Genomic DNA, 13,499 nt, shown 5'->3' on the forward strand with positions numbered 1-13,499 from the left:
ATCCACAGACCCTCCTCCCCTAAACAGTGCCATCCACAGATCCCCTCCCGTAAACAGTGCCATCCACAGATCCCCCTCCACTAAACAGTGCCATCCACAGATCCCCCCTCCCCTAAATAGTGCCATCCACAGATCCCCCTCCCCTAAACAGTGCCATCCACAGATCCCCCTCCCCTAAATAGTGCCATCCACAGATCCCCCTCCCCTAAATAGTGCCATCCACAGATCCCCCTCCCCTAAAATAGTGCCATCAACAGATCCCCCTCCCCTAAACAGTGCCATCCACAGATCCCCCTCCCCTAAATAGTGCCATCCACAGATCCCCCTCCCCTAAAAAGTGCCATCCACAGATCCCCTCCCCTAAACAGTGTCATCCACAGATCCCCTCCCCTAAACAGTGCTATCCACAGATCCCCCTCCCCTAAACAGTGCCATCCACAGATACCCCTCCCCTAAACAGTGCCCTCCACAGATCCCCCTCCCCTAAACAGTGCCATCCACAGACCCTCCTCCCCTAAACAGTGCCATCCACAGATCCCCTCCCGTAAACAGTGCCATCCACAGATCCCCCTCCACTAAACAGTGCCATCCACAGATCCCCCCTCCCCTAAATAGTGCCATCCACAGATCCCCCTCCCCTAAACAGTGCCATCCACAGATCCCCCTCCCCTAAATAGTGCCATCCACAGATCCCCCTCCCCTAAATAGTGCCATCCACAGATCCCCCTCCCCTAAAATAGTGCCATCAACAGATCCCCCTCCCCTAAACAGTGCCATCCACAGATCCCCCTCCCCTAAATAGTGCCATCCACAGATCCCCCTCCCCTAAAAAGTGCCATCCACAGATCCCCCTCCCCTAAATAGTGCCATCCACAGATCCCCCCTCCCCTAAATAGTGCCATCCACAGATCCCCCCCTTCCCTAAATAGTGCCATCCACAGATCCCCCTCCCCTAAATAGTGCCATCCACAGATCCCCCTCCCCTAAACAGTGCCATCCACAGATCCCCCTCCCCTAAATAGTACCATCCACAGATCCCCCCTCCCCTAAATAGTGCCATACACAGATCCCCCTCCCCTAAACAGTGCCATCCACAGATCCCCCTCCCCTAAACAGTACCATCCACAGATCCCCCTCTCCCGACGCTCACAGGAGTACATTTATAAACTGTAATCAGTAACTTTAACTTTATTCATTGCTAATCTCTTTACTTGGATACCTTACTCTGTCTTAGCTTCGGTAACAGCAGTAAGTGCGGGCGGGCGGCGCTCACTCACTGACGTCATGCGCCTGCGCCGCCTAGTGGGAGGAGCAGGCGCGTGACGTCAGTGAGTGAGCGCCGTCCGCCCGCACTTACTGCTGTTACCGAAGCTAAGACAGAGTAAGGTATCCAAGTAAAGAGAGCTAAGACCGGAGCTAAGACAGAGTAAGGTATCCAAGTTAAGAGATTAGCAATGATTAAAGTTAAAGTTACTGATTAGTTTATAAATGTACTCCTGTGAGCGGCGTGGCCCTGTATATTCTAACCTCCAGGCAAGCGTCCCTGTCACCATGGGAACGCCTGGGGGTTAGAATATACCATCGGATTTGAGTTTTCACAATCTCACTGAGATCGTAAAAACTCAGATCCGATGGTATATTCTAACCCCCAGGCAAGCGTCCCCGTCACCATGGGAACGCCTGGGGGTTAGAATATACCATCGGATCTTCTAACTCAGTGGCCTGCCTGCCGCCCAGAGGCTGGGGAGCTGGCCTGCCTTCTGAGGCTGGAGCCTCCCCAGCCTCTGTGTCGGCCCGGCCCTGCTTCCAGGCTGGATTATCTACAGAGCTTAATATGTCTCTATGCAGTGGTATTGAATGCATGAAATTCTGGTGCCCAGTCATGCCTGTGTTGGATTTTTACAGCTACAAGCTCAACAAACCTGGGGAAGGATAAACAGGGGAGATATGAAATTCATAGCTCTTCTCTATTTTGTTATGTAGATACAGTACTGTGGAAAAGTTGCTGCAAAGTAAAAAATCTAGGTACACTTGCACACAGTTTTTGAAGGCACTAAGCAGGAAAATTGTTCCAGACATCTTGGAGAACTAACCACTGATCTTCTGCGGATGTAGGCTTGCTCAAATCCTTCTGTCACTTCATGTAATCCTAAACTGATGTTGAGATCAGGACTCTGTGGGGGCCATATCATCACATTTTTGTCTTACATCTAACTGATGGATGTCATACAGTCAGGGCTGGGACAAGGCCATTTGGTGCCCAGGGCGAAGATGGCAAACTGCGCCCCCCCGTTTTTAAGAAAAAAATTAGTTTGTTATTTGTATTACATTATTTTCTTACTTTTTACAGTCTGTGTGTGAGTAGCAGCTAGTGAAGGCAGGCTCCTCGTGGCTTGTTCTTCACGCGCCGACACAGCTCCCTGTAGGCTGCGCGAGTCCTCCCTCTCTCACCTCACACCTCGCCTCCGGCGTGAGCCGCGTGACGTCACACGGCGCACGCCGGTGGTATCAACCAAATGAATCCTCCATGGGGGGGGGGGCGAGGAAACGCAGAGGAGGAAAGGGAGCCCGAGCCAGGAGCGCAGTCGGCACAAAATTCATAGGGGGAGAGAAGGAGCAGCGCTGACATGGCTGGTGTGGACGGTGTAGGCGGGTGCAGGAGCGCACTCAGCACAGCAAGCACAGCAAGTGGCGCTTGGCTAATGTGGTACAGTGAAGCTGTACACTGCTGGCACTTCACCTGCGCCCCCCTCCTGTCCGCAAATGGTAGCGCCCAGGGCACCCGCTCCTTCGGCCCCTGCCTTGTACCGGCCCTGCATACAGTGCAACAATCACCATGGAGTTCCACTGTAAAAAAACATACACGTTAAAGCACACATTTTTTACTGGATTCTGGAAAACTGTAGTGTACTGTATAAGATAAACGTAGGGCAAAAACTTGATATGAACCCAGCATAAATTACATTGGCTGTATGTTTGCAGTTTTGTCCTGCCGCAGAATAAATTTAAATTTCAACTATTAACTCTTCTATCTTATGTAACACGGGTTTTTATAGCCTACTAAGTTTTAACATGAGTGTTGCATTAGCTTCAGAGCTGCAGGGTAAGACCCTTAAAGGGGTTGTCCGGGTTCAGAGCTGAACCCGGACATATTCCCATTTTCACCCAAGCAGCCCCCCTGACTTGAGCATCGGAGCAGTTCATACTCTGATGCTCTCCTTTGCCCTGCGTTAAATTGCTCAGAGCAAAGGCCTTTTCTGGAGTTCTGGTGACGTACTGGGCTCTCCTTCGGGCTGCCAGACGGAGGCTTCTGCCCAGCAGTGAGCCCGATGACATCACCGGAACTGATGGGCGGGCTTTAGCGCTGCCCTAGCCTGTATAATGGCTAGGGCAGAGCTAAAGCCCGCCCATCAGAGCCGATGACGTCACCAAACACACTGCTTGGCAGAAGCCTCTGCCCGGCAGTGTGTTATTGTAAATAAAAGAGCCCTTGCCCTGCGCAATCCAGTGCAGGGCAAAGGAGAGCATCGGAGCATAAAATGCTCCGATGCTAACATCAGGTGGGCTGCCTGGGGGAAATTATGGGTATGTATGGGTTCAGCTCTGAACCCGGACAACCCCTTTAACCTACAACCTGATTAATAATCTTAATCATAATAATCAGCTTTTTTTTGTGTTTTTATCTTTTTGAAATTGTCAAACATAGCAAAAATCATATAAATTTGGTATCTCCATAATTGTACTGGCCCACAGAATAAAGTTAAAATGTTATTATTACCGTGCAGTGAACGCTGTAAAAAAGAAACCCTAAAAACAATGGTGGAATTGCATGTTTTTTTTACAGTCGCCTCAAAAAATGTTTTCAAAGTTTTACAATTCATCTGATGTACCTCAAAATGGTGCCATTAAAAAATACAACTTACCTCGCATAAAACAAGCCCTCTTATGGCTATATCAACAGAAACAAATTATCATTCAAATGCTGAGATTAAAAAGTGAAAAAATTATATAAATCATCCAACTTTAAAGGGGTTGTCCATTTTTTTTCACTATTGATGACCTATCCTCAGGATAGGTCATCAATATCGGATCGCCAGGGGTCCGACTACCGGCATCCCCACTAATCAGCTTCTTTGCTTTGTTTACCTGCTCGCTGCAGCAATTGCAGTGGTAAGTAGGTGTAATTACAAGTATGGTGTTCCTATTCACTCCTGAGACAACTCTGTTCAAGTGCATACTACAGAGCTATCCCATAGAAGTGAATAGGGGCGCTATACTTGTAATTACACCTGCTCACCACTGCAATTGCTGCAGCGAGCAGGTAAACAGAGCAGAGAAAGCAGCTATCATATGAGTGCTGCCTTCTTTTCAAACAACTGATTAGCGGGGGTGTCGGGAGTCAGTTCCCCACCGATCTGATATTGATGACCTATTCTTTGGTCATCAATAGTAAAAAGAGGGTATACCCTTTAAGTACCAAACAAGACCAAGTACTAAAGGGCTTGTCTCACTTCAGCAAATGGCATTTATCATGTAGACATAATTAATACAAGCCACTTACTAATATATTGTGATTGTCGATATTGTTTCCTTTTCTGGCTTGATACATTTTTCCATCACATTATACACTGCTTATATCCAGTTCTTACAGCCATCCTGCAATCCATCAGCAGTGGCCGTGCTTGCACACTATAGGAAAAAGTGCCGACCTCTCTGGTGGCCAGGAGTGTAGGAGGACACATAGGCACACATGTGCAGCAGCTCCCATCCTGGCCACCTTGTATCTGCTCTGCAGCGGTGGCCATAACCCCTGAAAACGGGCAGTGTTTAATGCAATGGAAAAATGCAAAGGAGGCAATATGCACAGTCACAATACATTAGTAAGTGGCTTGTAATAACTTTCTCTACATGGTAAATACCATTTGCTGAAGTGAGACAAGCCCTTTAATGGGTTAAGGAACAAAACAGAACAAACACTTTAACAGTTATCAGAACAGAACAGTTATCTGGTAAGACCGGGCAGGAGACTCCACAATTGTGACCCAAGCTGGTAGCAGACAACAAGGGAACCAACTTGCCAATTGTAATGTTTTTTTTTTATTATTATTTATTTTATTATTATTATTATTATTATTATAATAATATATCTCACTGTCGTGTTAACTACGTCTCTCAGTGCTCCTTTTAGGAACACAACATTCAGAAAGGTTTTAGGAGTCACAGTGGAAATACATAGGCAGTGTTGCCAACATGATTATTATGATTATGATGATTAACTGATGTAAAAAAGAGCAGATACAAGGTGGCCAGGATGGGAGCTGCTGCACATAAAACCATAATAAATCATAAAGATTACTGGTAAAATATCTTTATAGGTGAGAATACTTAAATGATCACATTAGCAGCTTTCATTGTGATTTGTAAAATGATAGTAATTATAATCATCATAACACAAGTTCTTATAGATACTGGAAAGAGCCTATAAAGTTGTCCAGGAAGTTACAGATAGTTTGCAGCCCTAAAAATACTGTAGGACAAGTTACCTATGTAGATTCCCATGTTTCTAAATGTGACGCGATATGTTACCAAAATATCCAAACGAGGTACAATCTCTCATATCTGATCTACCCTTTACTTACTATAACTAGATTTTTATTTTATGATGGCATTCAAAAAAACCAAAGTAGACAAAATAGGATCATTTTATTTTATTCTGACCCAAAGTAATTCATGCATGTATCAGGTCTATTTCTTTTTCTCTTTCCTCAATGAGAGCTTCTAAGTCTTGTCAGTGGTCAGGGAAACTGTGAAGATGGCTCTTGTTATCCAACCATTGGGGATCTTCTAGTGGGACGCAGTAAGCAGCTGTCAGCATCTTCAACATGTGGGCTGGAGGTGCCTCAGAGATACTGCATCATCAGCTACTTAGAGGTACAGTGAGATAATAAGATCATTGTAGCACTAAGCAATAACCTGGCTGTCTGATATGTGCCATTCTGCCTCTGCTCCATCATGTATTTGCACATCTCATTTTGATTATAGTTTTTTCTTGACATATTGTTTGTTCACTTATAGCTTTCCCCTTTATCACTAGACGGGCCAACTGTATCTATTTGTGACTAATGTCATGTTTTTTTACATAGCTATTATATTATAAATAGAAGTTTATAATTATTATCTTCCAACATAACAACATGGGGGAATGTCTGCCTCTTTCCTCTATATACCCCACAGTCTAACCTGCCCTGGGTGAGATCTTATAACAGTGTCTTTATTCTATTCCAGCCCTTTCTTCTCCTTTTTCTAGTCATTATTTTTGTTTCTTTTACTTTTCTAGCTCATGTTGTTTCCCATTTAGCACATATCACTCAACCTTCTTGCTTGTTTCAATTTCTGCTTGCTGCAGTATGCATTACTGCCATAGTAACACGTTTGACTACTGGACATAAACTTTACCATGTTGTGTAGACCTGATCTTCTTAATATGTGGATAGTTCATCCATTGACGAATCAGGTAATATCTAGAAAATGAATATTATTTGTCATGTTTCTCCATATTGCAATGAAATCCATACGGACCAGTCTTCTCTATCAGATTGCTTTCTAAACTTGACCTATATTACAAGAACAATAAAAAAAACACATTTTAATGCATCTGTCTCTTTTTTTTTTTTATCATAGGATGATCAGAAATGTTTCATCTGTGATTCTAGGAATCCATATAATCAGTATTATTATGCCAATAGTCACCGGATTGAGAATGTCATATCAACATTTGACCCAGATTGGAAAAAAAAGTGGTGGCAGTCTGAAAATGGTGAGACATGAACAGGGCAACATATATACCGTAACTCTTTACAAAAGTAACTAAATATTATGATAAATAAAGTAAATGATTATAATAAGATGTAAACAATGTTCAGATGATTAAAAACTATTACATCAAAGCTATTTAAATGTCAAGGGTCATCTGTCAGCGGATTTTTACATATGAAACTGGCTAACCTGTTGATATATATGCTTGGCAGCTGGAGGCATCTGTGTGTTTTTATATTAAAACATTATTTTTCTCAGTAATGCGGGCACATATGAACATGGAACCAACACAGATGCCTTCAGCTGCCAAGTGCAGATGTAACAGGTCAGACAGTTTCATAGGTACAAATCTGCCGACAGATGCCCATTAATTATAATTTAGAAAAAGCTCTAAAAATAATTTCCCAATTAAGACTCAAAGGTTATAATTTATGACAAGGCAACACTTAAAGAAATTGTCCTATGATTAAGGTAAAAAATTAGACATCATATATCAATCAAACATCATATAGTACATGACAACCTCTTTCTAACAAAGCTAGAACCAGCCCTGTACCTCACATGGATCCAGAGTAGGTGGTGCTGTTCAGATACATTTTATTGAATCGGTTGCTATACTAAATTTTAATTATATGCAATTAAATAAGTATTCAAATCCAGGTGCTGGTTTGAAGGATGTCGAATATTTTTATATTATTATTATTATTTATTATTAAAGTGCCATTTATTCTATAGCGCTGTACATATGAGAAGAGGTATACATACATAATACAGACAATTGCACTAATCATAAACAAGAAAAGTTACAAACTGGTACAGAAAGACAGAGGGTCGGTATGGGAGAAGGACACAGTAGGTGCGGGTGAAGTTGGTCATGGCGGTACAGAGGCAGCAGGGTCACTAGTTGTAGGCTTGTCTGAAGAGGTGGGTTTTCAGGTTTCTTTTGAAGGATTCCACTGTAGGTGAGAGTCTGATATGTTGGGGTAGCGAGTTCCAGAGTATGGGGGATGCACGGGAGAAATCTTGGAGTCGATTGTGGGAAGAGGCGATAAGAGGAGAGAAGGAGGTCTTAAAAGGATCGGAGAGTGCGTGTGGGGATGTATCGGGAAAGTAGCTCAGAGATGTAGGGAGGGGACAGGTTGTGGACGGATGTATTTGTGGGGAGCCAGTGAAGGGATTGGCAGAGGAGAGAGGCAGAGGAGTAATAGGGTGAGAGGTGGATTAGTCGGCAGCAGAGTTGAGGATTGATTGGAGGGGTGCGAAAGTGCTAGATGGAAGGTCACAGAGGAGAATGTTGCAGTAGTCTAGGCGGGAGATGATGAGGGCATGTACAAGCATTTTTGCAGATTCAAAGTTAAGGAAAGCACGGATGCGGGAGATGTTTTTGAGTTGGAGGCGGCAGGTGTTGGAAAGGGCTTGGATGTGTGGTCGGAAGGAGAGGGCAGAATCCAAGGTCACTCCAATGCAGCGGAATTGGTTGACCGGGGAGAGTGTGCAGCCATTGATCGTGATAGATAGGTCTGTTGAGGGGGTTGACCAAGATGGGGGAAAGATGATGAATTCTGTTTTATCCATGTTAAGTTTTAGAAAGCGAAAGGAGAAGAAGGATGATATAGAAGATAGACATTGTGGGATTCTTGATAGTAAGGTGGTTATGTCTGGACCAGAGAGGCAGATTTGTGTGTCGTCAGCATAAGAGTGATACTGAAAGCCATGGGACTTTATGAGTTATAGGAAAACTCCTTTAATGATAAGATCCTTTTGTGTGTTATTTGCATTAGTTGATATATTTTAGGTCTAGTATACTGCATGAATACTGGCAACACAGTAAATACTGTACTTGTCTAGTTTGTGATAGCAACTATACTGCTATATGCTGATTAGTGAAAACACGACAGAGTATATTGAGATGACAAAGTAAGGCCTCTTTCACACCTGCGTTGTTGGGATCCGGCGTGCACTTTCGTTGCCGGAGGTGCCCGCCGGATTCGGAAAAACGCAAGTGTACTGAAAGCATTTGAAGACGGAACCGTCTTCCAAATGCTTTCAGTGTTACTATGGCACCCAGGACGCTATTAAAGTCCTGGTTGCCATAGTAGGAGCGGGGAGCGGTATACTTACAGTCCGTGCGGCTCCCGGGGCGCTCCAGAATGACGTCAGAGCACCCCATGCGCATGGATGACGTGATCCATGCGATCACATGATCCATGCGCTTGGGGCGCCCTGACGTCACTCTGGAGCGCCCGAGGAGCCGCACGGACGGTAAGTATGCTGCTCCCCCGCTCCCCGCTACACTTTACCATGGCTGCCAGGACTTTAGCGTCCCGGCAGCCATGGTAACCATTCAGAAAAAGCTAAATGTCGGCTCCGGCAATGCGCCGAAACGACGTTTAGCTTAAGGCCGGATCCGGATCAATGCCTTCCAATGGGCATTAATTCCGGATCCGGCCTTGCGGCAAGTGTTCCGGATTTTTGGCCGGAGCAAAAAGCGCAGCATGCTGCGGTATTTTCTCCGGCCAAAAAACGTTCCGTTCCGGAACTGAAGACATCCTGATGCATCCTGAACGGATTTCTCTCCATTCAGAATGCATGGGGATAATCCTGATCAGGATTCTTCCAGCATAGAGCCCCGACGACGGAACTCTATGCCGGAAGACAAGAACGCAAGTGTGAAAGAGCCCTAAAGCATTGTCATGTATTTATGAATGCAATACATTGTTGCAATCATCTTTCGTAAAGTATTAGGCAAGATTTTCATATCATGATGACCATATCACTTTTTTTTTCTTTAGGGGTTGACCAGGTCAGCATTAGACTGGACCTAGAAACATTATTCCAGTTCAGCCATCTTGTGATGACATTCAAGGTATTTGTCTTTAAAATATATTTTATTAAAAACAATTCTGAAGTCAAAAACTCTAAATTTGCTAAGATTATAATTCACAAATAAATGATTCTGCTTTAAGATGTGATGCATGTAATACAATAAGCATTATATTGCTGTTTTGTTTTTACCTATATTATGATAAACCTTATTCAGTGATTTATCTGTTGGAGTAGCAAATGTAGCATCACAGGTTTACACCACAAAAGTTTTCATTACCCTATCTATCTCTTCTATCATCTGTTTAACTGTCTGTCTATCTTATCTATCTTTCTAATATCTATCTATCGCTCTCATATCTATCTATTATCTATCTAATTATCTATCTAATATCTATCTATCTATCTATCTCATATCTATCTATCTATCTAGAAGGAAAAAATCCAAGGCAGCACACAAGTAATCCGTGAAAAAAAAGGGTGTTTATTGACCCATGTGGACAGCAACGTTTCAGCTCTCTCAATGGAGCCTTTGTCAAGCCATGACAAAGGCTCCATTGAGAGAGCTGAAACGTTGCTGTCCACATGGGTCAATAAACACCCTTTTTTTTCACGGATTACTTGTGTGCTGCCTTGGATTTTTTCCTTCTTTATATCTCATTTGGACCAGGTCCGTGGCCCTTTTCAAGGTATTGCACCTGCTCATACATTGTGTGCTGCTCTTCTATTTTTTACTTTATATCTATCTATCTATCTATCTATCTCATATCTATCTATCTACTGACACTACTTAAAGGGAACCCGTCATCAACTTTATGCTGACCTCACTGAGGGCAGTATAAAATAGTGACAGAAATGCTGATTTCAGTGTTGTGTCACTCATGAGCTAAAAGTAAGTGGTTGCTGAGAACCAGCATCATAATCAGTCCAGGCCTGGAAAAAAGTCAGATCTACCTGAGAAGAGTCCTGGTTATCCATAATCTCCTGCACTCTCGCCCATCTGTAGATCATTGGCAGTTCTCCCTTAGAGAGGAAGGGAGAAGACTCGGTAGAAGCCTGTCAGTCATCAGCAGGTGGGCAGGGAGAGCAGGAGATTATGAATAACCAGGACTCTTCTCAGGTGGCCGGGACTCTTTTCCAGGCCCAGTCTGCAATGGTTGTGATGTTGGTTCTCGGTAACCACTTACTTTTAACTTATAAATGACAGACCGCTTAAATCAACTCACCTGTCTCTACTTTATGCTGCCGTTAGTATGGACAGCATAAAGTTGATGACAGGTACCCTTTAAGAAAAGTCTCAGTAAGAAGACTGAAACGTCGCTGTCTGGTGATTAACCGCCTCACGTCCGCCCATAGGATATAAACGTCCTATGGGTGGACGTCTATTTCTGACAGCACGTTTTAAAACGTCCTGTCAGAAATAGCAGCTGCACGCTAATCGTGCAGCTGCTGATCGGGTTGCCCGCTGTCAGTGACAGCAGGGCAACCCTAAGACAAGGCAGGGACAGTGCCCAGGTGTCCCTGCCTTCACGATCGCTGCAGACACAGCGCTCACCGAGCGCTGTGTCTGCAGAGCAGGAAGCGCTGTGCGCTTCCTGTTCCGACCCGGCGGTCATGTGACCGCCGTGACCGGAGAGTGCAGGAGCTGTGTGAGGTCTCTCAGAGACCTCGATCAGCCCTGCTGTGAGGCTGTACAGCGCTAGATTGCTGCTGTACAGCCTCTCTAGGGGTGCATTTGTCCTGTAACTGGGGCTACTATCTCAGCCCCAGTTACAGGAGAAATCAACTGTGAAAAAAAAAAAAAAAAAGTGAAGTAAATGTCCCCCAGAGGTCTTGTATGACCTTATGGGGGACGAAAAGTGTAAAATAAAATAAAAATAAAATAAAGTGTTGAAAAAATAAAATAAAAAAAGGTTCACATGTAAAAAAAAAAAAAAAAATCCCAAGTAAGGAATAAAAAAATAAAATAAAAATAGAAAAAATAAAATAAAATAGACATATTTAGTATTGCCGCGTCCGTAAAAACCAGCTCTATAAAAATATCACATGACCTAACCCCTCGGGTGAACACCGTAAAAAATAAATAAAAAAAACTGTGTCAAAACAAGCAATTTTTGTCACCTTGCATCACAAAAGGTGCAACACCAAGTGATCAAAAACGCGTATGTCCCACAAAATGGTACCAATAAAACCGTCACCTCATCCCGCAAAAAATGAGCCCCTACATAAGAAAATCTCTCAAAAAATAAAAAAACTATAGCTCTTAGAACATGGAGACACCTAAACATCATTTTTTTGGTTTCAAAAATGCTATTATTGTGTTAAAGTGAAACAAATAAAAAAAAAGTATACATATTAGGTATTGCCGCGTCCGTAAAAACCAGCTCTATAAAAATATCACATGACCTAACCCCTCGGGTGAACACCGTAAAAAATAAATAAAAAAAACTGTGTCAAAACAAGCAATTTTTGTCACCTTGCATCACAAAAGGTGCAACACCAAGTGATCAAAAACGCGTATGTCCCACAAAATAGTACCAATAAAACCGTCACCTCATCCCGCAAAAAATGAGCCCCTACATAAGAAAATCTCTCAAAAAATAAAAAAACTATAGCTCTCAGAACATGGACACATTAAAACATAATTTTTTGGTTTCAAAAATGCTATTATTGTGTAAAACTTTAATAAATGAGAAAAAGTATACATATTAGGTATCGCCACGTCCGTAACAATCTGCTCTATAAAAATGTCACTTGACTGAACCCCTCAGGTGAACGCTGTAAAAATAAATAAATAGAAACTGTGCTAAAACAACCAATTTTTTGGTCACCTTGCCCCATAAAGTGTTATAATGAATGATCAAAAAATCATATGTACCCAAAAATAGTACTAATAAAACTGGCACCTTATCCCCTAGTTTCCAAAATGGGGTCACTTCTTGGGAGTTTCTACTGTAAGGGTGCATCAGGGGGCTTCAAATGGGACATGGCATCTAAAAACCATGTGGAGTTCCTTTCCTTCTGCGCCCTGCCGTGTGCCCATACAGCAGTTTACGACCACATGTGGGGTGTTTCTGTAAACCGCAGAATCTGGGTAATAAATATTGAGTTTTGTTTGGCTGTTAACCATCGATGTGTTAAAGAAAAAAATTGATTAAAATGGAAAATCTGCCAAAAAAGTGAAATTTAAAAATTTGATCTCCATTTTCCTTTAATTCTTGTGGAACGCCTAAAGGGTTAACAAAGTTTGTAAAATCGGTTTTGAATACCTTGAGGGGTGTAGTTTCTACAATGGGGTCATTTATGGGGGTATCCACTATGTAGGCCCCACAAAGTGACTTCAGACCTGAACTGGTCCTTATAAAGTGGGTTTTGGCAATTTTCTTACAAATTTGAAGAATTGCTTCTAAACTTCTAAGCCTTCTAACGTCCTAAAAAAATAAAATGACATTTCCAAAATGATGCCAACATAAAGTAGACATATGGGAAATGTTAAATAATAACTATTTTATGAGGTATCACTTTCTGTTTTGAAAGCAGAGAAATTGAAATTTAGAAAATTGCGAATTTTTCAAATTTTTGGGTAAATTTGGGATTTTTTCATAAATAAAGGTGAAATATTTTGACTCAAATTTATGACTATCATGAAGTACAATGTGTCACGAGAAAACAATCTCTGAATGACTTGGATAAATAAAGGCGTTCCAAAGTTATTACCACATAAAGTGAGATATGTCAGTTTTGCAAAATTTGGCCTGGTCAGGAAGGGGGCAAAGGGCCCAGATGGGAAGTGGTTAAAGAACACTCTTTTTTACTTACTTTTCGGGAATGCTGTGGAATTTTTTTGTTTTATTCTTTGG

General features: G+C 42.6%; 1 protein-coding gene across 1 annotated transcript in view; it reads left to right on the forward strand.

Moving 5' to 3' along the window:
- Positions 1–3,072: 3,072 nt before the first annotated feature.
- The window catches only part of LAMB4 (laminin subunit beta 4), a 158,880-nt gene continuing 148,453 nt past the window's right edge, over positions 3,073–13,499 (forward strand). Inside the window, exons 1-4 of the mRNA XM_040413904.1 lie at positions 3,073–3,103; positions 5,774–5,931; positions 6,682–6,817; positions 9,609–9,682. Coding sequence (XP_040269838.1) covers positions 3,073–3,103; positions 5,774–5,931; positions 6,682–6,817; positions 9,609–9,682 — 399 coding nt within the window. The remainder of the gene's footprint in view (positions 3,104–5,773; positions 5,932–6,681; positions 6,818–9,608; positions 9,683–13,499) is intronic.

The sequence above is a fragment of the Bufo bufo genome, chromosome 1 (genome assembly GCF_905171765.1).
Source record: "Bufo bufo chromosome 1, aBufBuf1.1, whole genome shotgun sequence".
In the NCBI taxonomy this organism is placed as follows: domain Eukaryota; kingdom Metazoa; phylum Chordata; class Amphibia; order Anura; family Bufonidae; genus Bufo; species Bufo bufo.